The sequence below is a fragment of the Meles meles genome, chromosome 2 (genome assembly GCF_922984935.1).
Source record: "Meles meles chromosome 2, mMelMel3.1 paternal haplotype, whole genome shotgun sequence".
NCBI classification, from domain to species: Eukaryota; Metazoa; Chordata; class Mammalia; order Carnivora; family Mustelidae; genus Meles; species Meles meles.
Genome location: NC_060067.1, coordinates 65,910,886 through 65,924,358, shown reverse-complemented (window position 1 = coordinate 65,924,358; position 13,473 = coordinate 65,910,886). Strand labels below are relative to the sequence as shown.

General features: G+C 44.9%; 1 protein-coding gene across 5 annotated transcripts in view; it reads right to left on the bottom strand.

Moving 5' to 3' along the window:
- Nucleotides 1-13,473, bottom strand: part of KIAA0232 (KIAA0232 ortholog) — an 84,093-nt gene that overhangs the window by 34,743 nt on the left and 35,877 nt on the right. For all 5 annotated transcript variants that reach the window (XM_045990370.1, XM_045990380.1, XM_045990391.1 and 2 more), the window contains one exon: nucleotides 142-279. In XM_045990370.1, the coding sequence (XP_045846326.1) occupies nucleotides 142-279 (138 nt within the window). The remainder of the gene's footprint in view (nucleotides 1-141; nucleotides 280-13,473) is intronic.

Genomic DNA, 13,473 nt, shown 5'->3' with positions numbered 1-13,473 from the left:
TTAAGATAACAAGTAGTTTATTTTTCCAAGTTTCTTTGGTCAAGATGTTGTAATTGTGTACTTTTAAAAAAACACCCTCCCCGGCCTGCCCCCCACCTCTTTTTTCTTCTCTTAAGCATTACAAATAAAATGTGAACCTACTTCGTCAGATGCAGAGCGAAGACACTGGACAGCAGCCTGTTTTTTCATTTCTTCTAGAGTCAGGTCTGAGCACTTTTTCTTACTCTTTCCCCATTTCTTGTAAGCTCCTCTTTCCCAGCCCAGGAAGATGTCATTCTCCTAAAATAAGATTAGACAGAGTTCAATGAACAGTGAACTAAGAAGCAAGTTTCAAACACTGCTCCTTCCCACATGCTCAAACACATTCCCCTCCCAAGTGCATTCATCGCTAGTAAGTTCAGAGACCACAGACATAGTCAGTCTGAGCGCTCTGGAATAATCATTCGTTTGGTACCTATTACCCAGATTTACATTATATTATGATTTATTTACGATCTTAAGGATATGACCCACTGACATGAAGTGGTAATAAACTCAGACATTTGTATGTAAATCAAGTACAGCATAAATAAATTCCAGATTGCATACACAATTAAATGTCTTCTGTACTTCCCACTCTTTGATAATGAGTGTATATATTACTACAAGATTTTAACATTTAACAGTTAAATGGTTCAAATCCTATTTCTTTGTAGTCTAAAAAACAACAGATATAAAATATTTTACGTTGGCATTGTAAGTTTATTTTTCCCCTTGGTTACGCAGGCCCATAATCAAAATCTGAAGAAAATTTGGGAAGTGGGAAGAAAGCAAAATCACCCATGATACTACCACCCAGTGAGAACCTGAATTATCTGGCCTGCTTCATTTGGCCTTTTCTGTATACTTTAAAAATCACAGACTTGAATTCATGCTAGTTATAGAAAATTGTATTTGACTTAACTTACTAAACCGTAAGCATCACCTCAACATTACCACAAATTCTTTGGCTATAGAATATTCTAGGATGTAAGTTTACAGCTATTTCCCTAAGCTGGGACTTTAAAGTAATATTTTTAATTGCTTTGCTACTTTGTCTCACCCAATTTAAAAATAAGTAAATAAAAAGCCTTCCATTAGATAAATTATGATTAAAACCAGTGGACAGACAATAAGAACAAAAAAAAAAAAGGACCAGAACGACAATAGCAAAATTTTAAAAATTACTTAGAAGATGACATGGCCTACAGCAGGCCCTCAGGACATGGCTACGAATATATATACAGAGGAGATAAAGATGGAAAAGCATAATAATAAAAAGATTTTAAAAATCAAATCAGGGGCACCTGGGTGGCTCAGTGGGTTAAGCCTCTGCCTTCGGCTCAGGTCATGATCTCAGGGTCTGAGATCGAGCCCCACGTCGGGCTCTCTGCTTGGCAGGGAGCCTGCTTCTCTTCCTCTCTCTCTCTGCCTGCCTCTCTGCCTACTTGTGATCTCTGTCTATCAAATGAATAAATAAAAATCTTTAAAAAAAATAAAAATCAAATCATACACCATCAACTGTGTAACCCAATTTTTTCTTTGATTCAATACATAAAAATTACTTTAATGCCACCAGATAAGAGTGGGAGAACAGTCCCTCCCTCTACACCCCTCCATCATTAGCACACTTTTCTTAATTTCTTGGGCATGTCTGCAGATCTCATGAACCTGAAAAACATATTTTCTGGCTGAGTGGTGTCAATTCCAATTTTCCAAGGGAAAATGTGTTTAATGGCCAAGTAAGTACTATCAGTATATTTCCATTTATCTGACGGGCTTGGCTGGACAACACCTGAAACCTGACATTCCTTATCAGTGGTATCTTCTGGTGATCAGGTTTGTCCTTTAAGAGGAGCAGCAGGCAGACCCATAACAACACAGACTCGAAGCTTCCAAGGGCAGAAAGAAACGTTGTAATTCTACTGTTCATGGTATATAAAACAAAGAAAGTAGAAAAGCTATTTCTGTAATGATGAACACAGGACTCCTTTTTGTGTGAGCTGCTGAGCCTGGCTCTTTCTCCTTCTTGAGATTATCAACATGTTTCTGTACTGAAGCTGTATTACAGCTCAGCAGAGGTAACACACAAAGTCCTAATGAAGTTTTATTACACAGACAGAAGAGGCTTTCAAAATTCAGTTCACATGGTCAGGTGCTCTTTCTGGAAGCAGTCTGACAAAACATCTCAAACATCTTAAACACAGGCGTATACTTTCAATCTAATAGTTCTATTTCTGAGAATTTATCCTAACAAAATAATCACCTCTGCGCGCACAGGCTTATCTGCTGTGGTACTGATCACAATGCTGTCAACCAAGGCAAACAGTCAGAAACCTAAATGCCAAATAAGGAAGACTTGGTTAAATAAGTTATAGTTTATCCAGGTGATGAGATATGTATGACAGCCATTAAGGAGATTATGCAGTGCACTTACTGACAAAGAAAGCTATCTGCAATATACTAGGAGAACAGTCTACACAGCAGTACAACCTCATTTCGTGTGAATGTGTGTGTGCACACACGTAACCGTGCACTAGAAGGTCTCAGAGAAATGACCTAAGAGGTCACTGAGGAGCTTATCTCTCAGTGAGCAGGAGAAGCACACTAATATTATTTTGATTTTTCTTATAATTAGGCCATACTGTTTAATAGTCAAAAGTTGTTGGGGCACTTGGGTGGCTCAGTCATGAAGGGTCTGCCTTCAGCTTAGGTCATGATCCCGAAGTCCTGGGATCATGCCCCACATCGGGCTCCCTGCTCGTGGAGAGCCTGCTCCTCCCTCTCCCTCTGGTGCTACCTCCTGCTTATGATCTCTTGCTTGCTCGTTCTCTCTCAAAGAAATAAAATCTTTTAAATAAAAAAAGTTGTGATATTGTTTTAATAGAAAATTTACTAAGTCAAAAATGAAGAAACTTGGAAGAGCGTCTGCCACTCTTCACCTAGGATAGGTTATCTGACACGGGCTTCACGTTTCCTACCTGGCATCCTAGGTCTACCCATGAATGTGGACTCCCCCATTCATCCAGCAGTGACTTCAGTGTCTGCTCTGGGGCACTAGGGATCATAAGAATGAACACAACAGGGGGCGCCTGGGTAGCTCAGTGGGTTAAGCCTCTGCCTTCGGCTCAGGTCATGATCTCAGGGTCCTGGGATTGGGTCCTGCATCAGGCTCTCTGCTCAGCAGGGAGCCTGCTCCCCCCCCTCCCCGCCTGCCTCTCTGCCTACCTGTGAGCTCTGTCAAATAAATAAATAAAATCTTAAAAAAAAAAAAAGAATGAACACAGGAGAGGCCCTGCCTGCCAGAGGTGCCTGGTCTGGTATGAAATACAGACGCAAAGGCCAACACCTGAGAATGGCTGTTGCTACTATAAAGATCTGCAGAACACATTCAGGAAGCCTAAAAGGGGCACGTTCTTTTTCTTGGCCTGGTTGGCCAGGCTTTTCCCTCTGCTTGCCTCTCTCCCCAACTAGTGCTCTCTCAATCTCTGACAAGTAAATAACTTAAAAATATAAATAAGTAGGTGCATCTGGGTGGCTCAGTTGTTAAGTGGCTGCCTTTGGCTCAGGTCATGATCCCAGGGTCCTGGGATCGAGCCCCACATCGGGATCCCTGCTCCGTAGGAAGCCTGCTTCCTCCTCTCTTACTCCCCCTGCTTGTGCTCCCTCTCTCGCTGTCTCTGTCAAATAAATAAAATCTTAAATATATGTGTGTGTGTGTATGTGTATGTAAATAAATAAAATTTTTAAAAACCTATTCCTCGCCCCCAAAGGAGACCCTATACCATTCGCAGTCCCTTCCCATTACTACTCTGCTCTCTCCTGAGTCACTGGGAACTCCTGGCCTGCCGTCTCTATGCATCTGACTATTCTGGAAATTTCATATAAATGGAGTGATATGATCGACCTCCTTTTGCGTCTGGCTTCTTCCCCTCGGGGCAAGGTTTTGAAGGCTCATCCTTCGTACAGGCTGAGGCACGTACCAGGGCTCCACTCCCTTTTCTGACTGAGGAATACTCCACTGCGTTTCCTTCATGAATGCGCTAACGAGTATTTGGATCATTTTACCTCCTGGCTGTTCTCAACATTCACATACAGGTTTTCGTGCGGACATACAGTTTTCATTCTCCCGATTAACACCCAGGAGTAGAACGGTGGGGTCATGTGGCATCTGTGTGTTCAACCGTTTGAAGATCCGACAGACGATTTTCAAAGCGGCTCTCATTCACCATCACACCAGCAGCATCTCAGGGTTCTGCCTCCCCCACATCCTGACACTCGCCATCCCCTGGGTTTTTATCTTAGCCGTCTCGTGAGCACGAAGTGGTGTCTCATCGCGATCTTTATGTCCCGAATGACTAACAACTAACAACATGGGGCGCCCTCTCATGGTCTTGCTGTCTTCTGTCCAGGAAAGATACACCAAAAGGCCATTCAAATAGTGGCCCGTTTTAAAAGAATATATTCTGAACACAAATCTCTCACTAAATACACTAAATTGGGAACATTTTCTCCAATTCTATATATTTTTTTCTTCTTTACTTTCTTGATGATGTCCTTTGGGGCACAGAAGTTTCTCATTGTGATAAAGTCTCATCCACTAGGGTCTTAGGCTGCTTGCTTTTGGTGTCCTGAGAAATCACTGCCTCCTCCAAGTTGTGACAATTCAACTCCTGTGTTTTCTTCCAAGAGCGTTATAGGTCAGCTCCTTTCACTGATGAGTCGAAACCAATTGGAGTTAATACTTGCAAGTGGTACGAAGTAGGAGTCCAACTTCCTTTACAGGTGGCTACTCTGCTGTCTCGGCAGCTTTCATTGAAAAGACCATTCTTTCCCCTCACATGGTCTTGTTAGACCATAAACACACATGTTCCTTTCTGAACGCTCAGTTTCATTTCCTACAGCCATATGTACACCAGGACCAAGTGGCCGTGGTTACCAGAGCCTTGTGCAAGTTTTTTGAAACTGAGACATGTGAGCCCTCCAACTTTGTTCTTCTTTTCAAGATTTCACTGGCTACTCTGAGTCCCTTTAGAGGTCTATATGGATTTTAGGATCAGCTTGCCAACAATCTCGGCAACACAGGCAGTGGGGACTCTGGCGGGGCCGCGCTGTGTGTGGGTCAATGTGTGGGAAGCCGCTGTCTTACCGACATGGAGTCTTCTGGTCGTGAACACAGGAGGTCCTTCCATGTACGAGGTCTTCCTTCGTTTCTCTCAGTGACGTTTTCAGTGTGCAAGTCTTGCAATTCTTTTGTTAGATTTATTCCAAAGTATTTCAACCTTTTTAATACTGCTATAAATGGACTTTTCTTAATTCCATTCCTTAAGGTTTTCTCTATACAAGATTGTGGTACCTGTGAACCATCACTTCCAAGCTGGCGGTCTTTTCTTCTCCTTCCCCAGCCGCCCTGCTAATGCTGATCTATAGTACGACTTGGTGCATTTTTGTCTTTTGAAAATGTCTTTTCACACAGATACTGCCAAATACTGATATGAACTGCAGGCATGCATTTAATTAAACATGTTAATCGACTAGAAGACATTTATGAAATCTGTTAGATTCTTCCCTTCCTATTTGCCTTTCCACATGTCCCTGTAGTGCAGACCAGTCGCCCCCAAGTCAAAGTTTGGTAGAAGCTTCTCAGCTGAACAGTGACACAGATGTGAAGATACAGACAGTCCCTGCGCACCATGGCCAGTGGGAAAGCACAGCTGCACTGCAGTGTGACCCTACACAACGTCCCACCACTGAGCCGGGCCGGGGTGGGGAGCTTGATTCTTGTTTTCCCTTCTGACAGAATGAAAATGCACAAAGCAGCTTGCCATTATTTGTGAGTCAAATAATGTTAGCTGTGAGGATGGCTTTAGACATTTTGCAGATAATGTGCTGTTTTGCCTTGTAATTTTAGGGTGACGTCACAGAAACATCATAAAGCGTGTAGAAAAAGCTATGTGAACAAGCAGTGTAGCAGACGCACCAGGCCTTCTGGCTCTTCCACTTACTGTATCCGAGAGCTCCCTCCTTTTTCTGGCTTCCTGTACTGTGTGAATGTATTAGGACTTCTTAAACAATAGCACTGAGCTAATAATCAGCTTTTAAAAGAACACAGTATAAAAAGACACTTCAAGATACTTCTAGGTTATTATTTTTAGTCCCCGATGCTATACTCATTACAGATCTACTTAGGCACAAACATAAAATATTGACTGTGTGCCAAATATCTCCTTGATAAACTCAGTAAAATCAAGGATGATTTCTCGAAGTCGTAATCTTAAAGACAGAAAACATTACCAAGTACCAAAAGAAGATACAGGTAAAGAACATTCTCGGCTTGGGAATCTATTACCAAGTACTTTTCCAGACGCTACTGTGAGGTGACATAAGGCAAGGGTTTTGATTGACTTTCTCTGGCTGCCTTCTGTCAAAACGGAAACACTAGGAACTGGAGGAAGAAAAAGAACACGCCATTCTGAAATACAGCTGGGGTGATGACGTCTGCTGCTGGCTGCTCGGCACCCACCCCTGCCTCCCACACCTTCCTGTTAACAGCACCCTGAAAAACCCAAACCGTGAAGTGTCTGAATGGGACTGGTGCCACCCCCATCTTCAGGCCCTAACTAGCTTAATACAAATCCGCGTGTTTCATTCCTTTGGCCATAAAGATTGGTTCATACTGGCATGAGACCAAACAGACGTGGGCACTTGAAAATGAGCAAAAAAAAAAAGGGGGAACACATCCTCGGATGCCAGACCTATGCTCACTTACATGCACCCTCCATGCCCCTGGGAGCTGGCAGGAACAGCAAGCTGCCATAGGGAGGCAGGCAGGGAGGCAGGGCAGCTCTAATGACACCGGGAAAGCTCTGAACTGAACCAGGCTTGGGCCAGCCCTACTTCTGGACATTCAGTTATAGGAGACTTCTCCCCCTTGTAAGCCAACTTAGGCTAAATTTTTGGTTGCTTGTGAATAGAAGATATAGGTAGATTTTGAGGAAGGGCCCAAGTAATCCATCCTCTTCTTGTTGCTCAAAAGAATGAAGACTTGCCTCTAAAAAATAAGTATAACTTCAGGTTAATTCCAACTAGGTCCTCAGTCAACAGGAACAATTCCTCACTGGCCTCCCCGCACTCAGTGGCCCAACCGGTCTACCCAGCAGCACACGCCATCCTGCAGTGCCCGCCATCTCCAGCAATGGGGCTGGCATGCAACTCCCCCCCAACAGCACACCAGTTCATCAGGATGGGTCTGCCCACCTGCCCAGTCTCATTCCCCACCCCCAGCCCCGCCCTACTCTTCTGAGGCCTCCCAGCACAGGCCCTTCCTATTTCTGTTACCTCGCATGCACTCTCCCTTCCTTCTTCCTTCAACTGCTCAAAGGTCTCTCCTCTGTCACTCCCACTGAAATCGTCCCCCATCCAGTGTCCCCAGCTCTGCACAGCCAGTGTTTCACAGATCCCAAAACTAGCGGCTATCTCTGGAGGACCGTCCCTAGTCAGCCCCGGATTCCTGGCGCCCGTCATAGTGTCTAGCACATCATGGGCACCACCTGCTGAATAAAAAAGCAGACATGTGCATTTTAAAAATGCAATTATTTATTAAAAAGTAATAAAAATGCAATTATTTATATTCAAAACCTTTCCTCTATTTCATTTGAAGATTCTACCTCCTAAACCCCCCCAAAACCACATTTTTATTATGGTATCTTAGGGAGTCTGTGGACAGGAACTTGTGGGCCCACCCACAGTGCTAACTCCTGCTCGGGCTGTATTGTCATATTCCCTATGTGTAAGGCTGACCTAATCAGGGTCTGCTGAGTACATGTATGCTGAAATACAGCATATGGGTAAGACACTCGAGCAACCCAGGATAGATCCAATTTTGTGGTAATTATCGTTAAAGAAGACAACAGTCTTCCAGGGGAACACTGCAGATGCTAGCTTCCCCAGGTGGAGATGTGCTCAAGAACAGGTCACAAGCAGTTCCAGGAATAAATGAGCTGTGCCCAATGCAGAAGTTATCAGTCCCACTTAGCCATCAGCCCTGGGATGTTCTTTTTTAACCTCTGGGAACACAAATAATGTGATAATGCAGCTACATTTCTACAATGATGGACTCTTAGCTAGAAGACACAACTCAATTAGGAGATTTAAAAGAAACTGCAACAGAGCTACACTAATCAAAACAGTGTGGTACTCACAAAAAGACAGGCACTAGACCAAAGAAATAGGACAGAGGGACCAGAAACAGACTCTTGTGCATGTGGTCAAATGATTTTCAACAAAGGTGCCACAACCACTCAAATGGGAAAAGGACAGTCTTTTCAACAAATGGTGCTGGGAAGACTGGACATCCACCTGCAAAAGAATGATACTGGATCTGTACCTCACACCATATACAAAAATTTAACCAGAAGTGGTCAAAAGACCTATATATAAGAGCTAAATATAGGGACGCCTGGGTGGCTCAGTGGTTAAAGCCTCTGACTTCAGCTCAGGTCATGATCTCAGGGTCCTGAGATCGAGCCCCGCATCGGGCTCTCTGCTTGACGGGGAGCCTGCTTCCCACCCCCCCACCCCCCGCCTCTCTGCCTACTTGTGATCTTTGTCTGCCAAATAAATAAATAAAATCTTTAAAAAATAAAAAGAGCTAAATCTATAAATTCTGGGAGGAAACACAGGGTAAAGCTTCACGACTTAGTTTTGACAGTGATCTCTTAGGACACCAAGGGCACCAGCAACAAAGAAAAAATAAACAAACTGGATTTCATGAAAAATTTTGAATTCTGTACATCAAAGACGTTCTCCACAGAGTGAAAATGTTAGCCCACAGGATGGGAGAAAATATATCCAGCCATGTCTCTGATGGGGGGTTAACACTAAAACATATGGAGAACTCCCAACATTCAACAACAGCAAGAAACAGCCCGATTCAAAAATGGGCAAATGACATGAACAGATGGTCTTCCACAGAAGACATGCAGAAGGCCAGTGAGCACACGAAAAGATGTTCAAACATCACTGATCATCAGGGAGAATACGAATCAAACCACAGCAAGATACCACCTCATACCCATCAGGATGGCTACTAACAAAACACCAGAAAACAAAGGTGTGGGTAACTTTACAGAGAAATTGGTGGGAATGTAAAATGGTGTAGCTGCTGGAAGTCCCCCCAAAAATTTAAAACAGAGGGGTAATACAAAAGTTGGGTATTCATCCTTTCTGATGGAGGCATAATACTCCATAGTGTATATGGGACATGGACAGACTGGAAGAGATTATGCTGAGTGAAATAAGTCAAGCAGAGAGAGTCAATTATCATATGGTTTCACTTATTTGTGGAGCATAACAAATAACATGGAGGACATAGGGAGATGGAGAGGAGAAGGGAATTGAGGGAAATTGGAAGGGGAGGTGAATCATGAGAGACTATGGACTCTGAAAAACAACCTGAGAGTTTTGAAGGGGCGGGGGGTGGGAGGTTGGGGGAGCCAGGTGGTGGGTAGTAAGGAGGGCACAGATTGCATGGAGCACTGGGTGTGGTGCAAAAACAATGAATTCTGTTATGCTGAAAAGAAACAAAACAAAACAAAAAACAGAGGGGTGACTGGCTGGCTCAGTCAGTTAAGTGTCTGCCTTCAGCTCAGGTCATGACCTCAAGCAGGGCTCCCTGTTCAGCAGAAGAGTCTGCTTCACCCTTTCACTACCCTGTTCATGTACTCTCTCACTCAAATAAAATCCTTAAAAATTTTTTTAAACAGAATTACCATATGACCCAGCAATTCCACTTCTGAGCATGTAACTCCCCCACCCCACCCCCCCACCAAATTGAAAGTAGGATCTCAAAGATACTGTTTCCCATTCATGGCAGTGTCATTCACAATAGCTATGACATGGAAGAAACCCAAGTGTCCACTGACAGCTGGATACGCAAAATATGGCATTTCCTACCTTGGAATATTATACATTTTCCTACCATGGAATACTAAAAGGAGGAGATTCTGAAACATGCAGAAACTTAAATGCATATTCACCTAGTGGTGAAGGAAGCCAGTCTGAAAAGGCCACATACTGTGTGATCCCAATTCCCCGACATTCTGGAAAGGGTGAAACTGTGGAGGCAGTAAAGAGCCCAATGGTTGCCAGGGCTTGGGGAGAGAGAGATGAACGGGTGGAGCATGGGGGATGTTTGGGGGTAGGGAAACTAGCCTGCAGGATACTGTTATGATGGATACATGTCATTCACTCTGCATCTGTCCAAATCCAGAGACTGTTCAACACAGAGAGTGAATCCTAATGTAAGTTACGGACTTCGGGCAATTATGTACCAAAGCGGGTTCACTAACAAAGGCACTGCTTGGGTCAGGGTGTTGATAATGGGGGAGGCTCAGCATGTGTGCAGCAGGGGGTATGTATGAAATCTCTTCTCAATTTACTGCGAATCAAAACAACTCTAAAGAAAAAGAAAGATAAGTGGCAGCAGGCCAACTCCCCTGCCCAGACTAACCAGAAAAGCCAGATAAAACACAAAACCAAAGCAACATGAACACCTGTGCTGAAACATCCAGGCCTTGATAACAGACAGGTGAGGGGACCATCCTAGGCAAGGGCAGTTCATCTGAGCCAGACATCTGAGCCTCTTTTCTCCTCTGGGAAATGTACCCATTCTAGGCACAGGGCCAAGAGGCAGAGAAAAAGGTGGCCCTTTAAGAGAAAGAGAAACCAGGGGAGCTGGGGGCAGCTTCTCAAGCCTGGAGAGAACACATCAGCGAGGCAGGGGCCAGTAGCCCAGAGGGAGTGGAGAACGGGCCACACTGCCAGCTCTGGACACACAGTGAGTAGGGAGGCTGCAGGGCACCTGGGAGCTTCTGTGTTGACAGTAATGTGCTGTCTGTCTGTGTGTCATTCCGTGGATGGGAACTTCGTGACCATCCACCCATTACTATCCTGGTCAGTACAGACCTTAGGCCTCAATAAAAACTGTAAGGAAAAAAACCCTCTTATATTTCTGCACCGAATCCCTGGTTGTTCCCGATCTGGAACCTACAAAAAGTCTAACATCGTAAGAGCGCCTGAAGCAACCACACAGACAGAGGGACGACCACGGGAGGGCAGTCTCGGAGGACGCGTGCAAGGTAAAACCCCTCAAAGAAACAAGGAGAACAAACTCAAGAAGAGTGGATAACACGGCAAAGATTTGATTTGTCTGAAACACAAATGTCAGAATGCAGTACTACCAGTGCACACTCCCCAAACCTATGAGCATTTGCATGCAGGTACTCTTGAGAGGACTACTTTCTTTCCTCCTTTCTTTTTAAGTAGGCTCCACACCCAGCACAGAGCCCAGTGTGGGGCTTGAACTCAACGACCCTGAGATCAAGACCTGAGCTAAAATCAAGAGCTGCATACTTAACTGACTGTGCCACCCAGGTGCCCAGAGGACTATGTTTTTCCAGCTCAGCACCCTAATCACCCCAGACTACCTGTGGGGCACGACCTTCTCCAATTCTTAGTTCCTATGGCTCCAAGTGCTTGTAGCTCAGCCAAAGTCTCCTTGTCCCAGTAACTGGGTCAGGAGTCCTGCCTTGACCAAGCTGCCTTACCAGGAAGAGGGAGTCTGGGGTTGCAGTGGAGAAGGGAGTGGGGGAGAGGCCAGGGGTGTGGCTCGGAATAAAGGCAATAGATAAGGCAAGCTTCACAGCTGGGGGTGGGGGGCACAGATTCTATGGAAGGCTCTGAGTCAAGCTGCCACTGGGGCCAGCCCTAGCCTCTGGACATTCCAAGTTTTTATTTTATTTTTCTTAAGATTTTAAGTAACTTCTACATCTAACATGGGGCTCAAACCTACAACCCTGAGATCAAGAATTGCAGGCTCACTGAGCCAGCCAGGCATTCCTGGACATTTCAAGTTTTTAATCAATAAAGGCTCCCAACTGACTGGCTTTGTGATGCTAGGCAAGTGGCTTTACTACCACGTCTAAGTCCCTCCCAAGTCCCTCCCGTGCGCTAATGATGAGGCAGTGGGCTGGGAGGGTGAGTGCTGCCTTGCGGCTGGCTCACTGCTCCTGGGGCGTGTATGCTTGTCTGGACCACCACTTCCGTGTGAGCACAAGCGAGCTGGGCTCTCTGTGGTCATCACAAGCTCCTGATACAGATTTCATGATGCTGAGAACACTAATATTACAGACACGAAAAATGGTTCAGTGAACTCTTGGATGATAGTTTTAATTTACTAATTATAGAAGAAAATCCCGAAGATGTGCAGTTCTAAGAAATGGGGTAGTGAAAGGCAGTCCTATCTTCCTAAAATAACTCTTCCTACTCATGAAAGATTATGGGGAACTTGCCGTTGACCATCAACCCAGCATAACCTTGAGGCAAGAGAAGGAAATTCCCACTCCCTTTAAATTACAGTTTTTACTGTAAGCTTCCCTTTTAGCCAATTTTAAGTAAGACTATCCGGTATTTCTGAGGGGCAGGTGAGTGGCTCAGTCAGCTAGACATCCAACTCTGCATTTCAGCTCAGGTCCTGATCTAAGGGTCATGGCTTCAAGCCTGCACTGGGCTGCGCACTGGGCATGAAACATTCTTATACTTAAAATATGTGTGTCTGTGTGTATTTTGAAAGAACTTAACTTAAATCCAGTTTAACACTCAGAGACCTGGTGCTCTGAGTTTCCTGGCAGTGCAGGCTACCATGGCTCTCACTTTAACTTTGCAGGGACTCAACTCCTAATTCAAATGCGAACTAATACAAATGGATTTTTCCCCACCTCAACAAATCATGAGCATGTTAGAAAAAAATTAAACCAGTTCCATGTGGTTTCTAAAGCTTGCCTTTATGAGAAAGTGTTCAATAATTATCTGTTATATATGAAAACAAACAAAAACAAAACACTCCCTGACATAAAAGTGGGCTCATGATCTGGGTCTGGCAGACACGAGTCTATACTCTGACTCAGTACTGTGTGGCCTCAGGCAGATCACCAAAACTCCTCTGAACATCTGTGTCCACACGAGAGGAACGTACTACTACTCACCTGCAAGCTATGGAGCTAAGGCTACGACAGCCCAGGGCACACGGCTGGCGCTGCCCTGGGCCTGCTGTGGCGCTCTCTGCGTGATGGGGCCAGCGTTCCCCTCGTCCAGGAACGCCAGCTACTGAATGCAGAGGGGACCACGGAGCTACAAAAATCACCAGGTACAAGTGATTCTGGCAGAATCACCCAGGCACAGCCCAAGTGCCTGTCTCCCACCCGGGCCACCAGATGGTTACACAGAGAAGAGTGGTCAGCATCACACTGGAGACCTGGCAGACGTCACCAAAGCCAGCACTGCCACCACGAAGCAGACTGTGGTGCGGGGGAAAGAAGGGAACCCCAGGCTCATGAAACGTCACTGCCATCAGCACACACTGATGCTAAATGGCAGCGAGCATGACTTAAAGGAAAG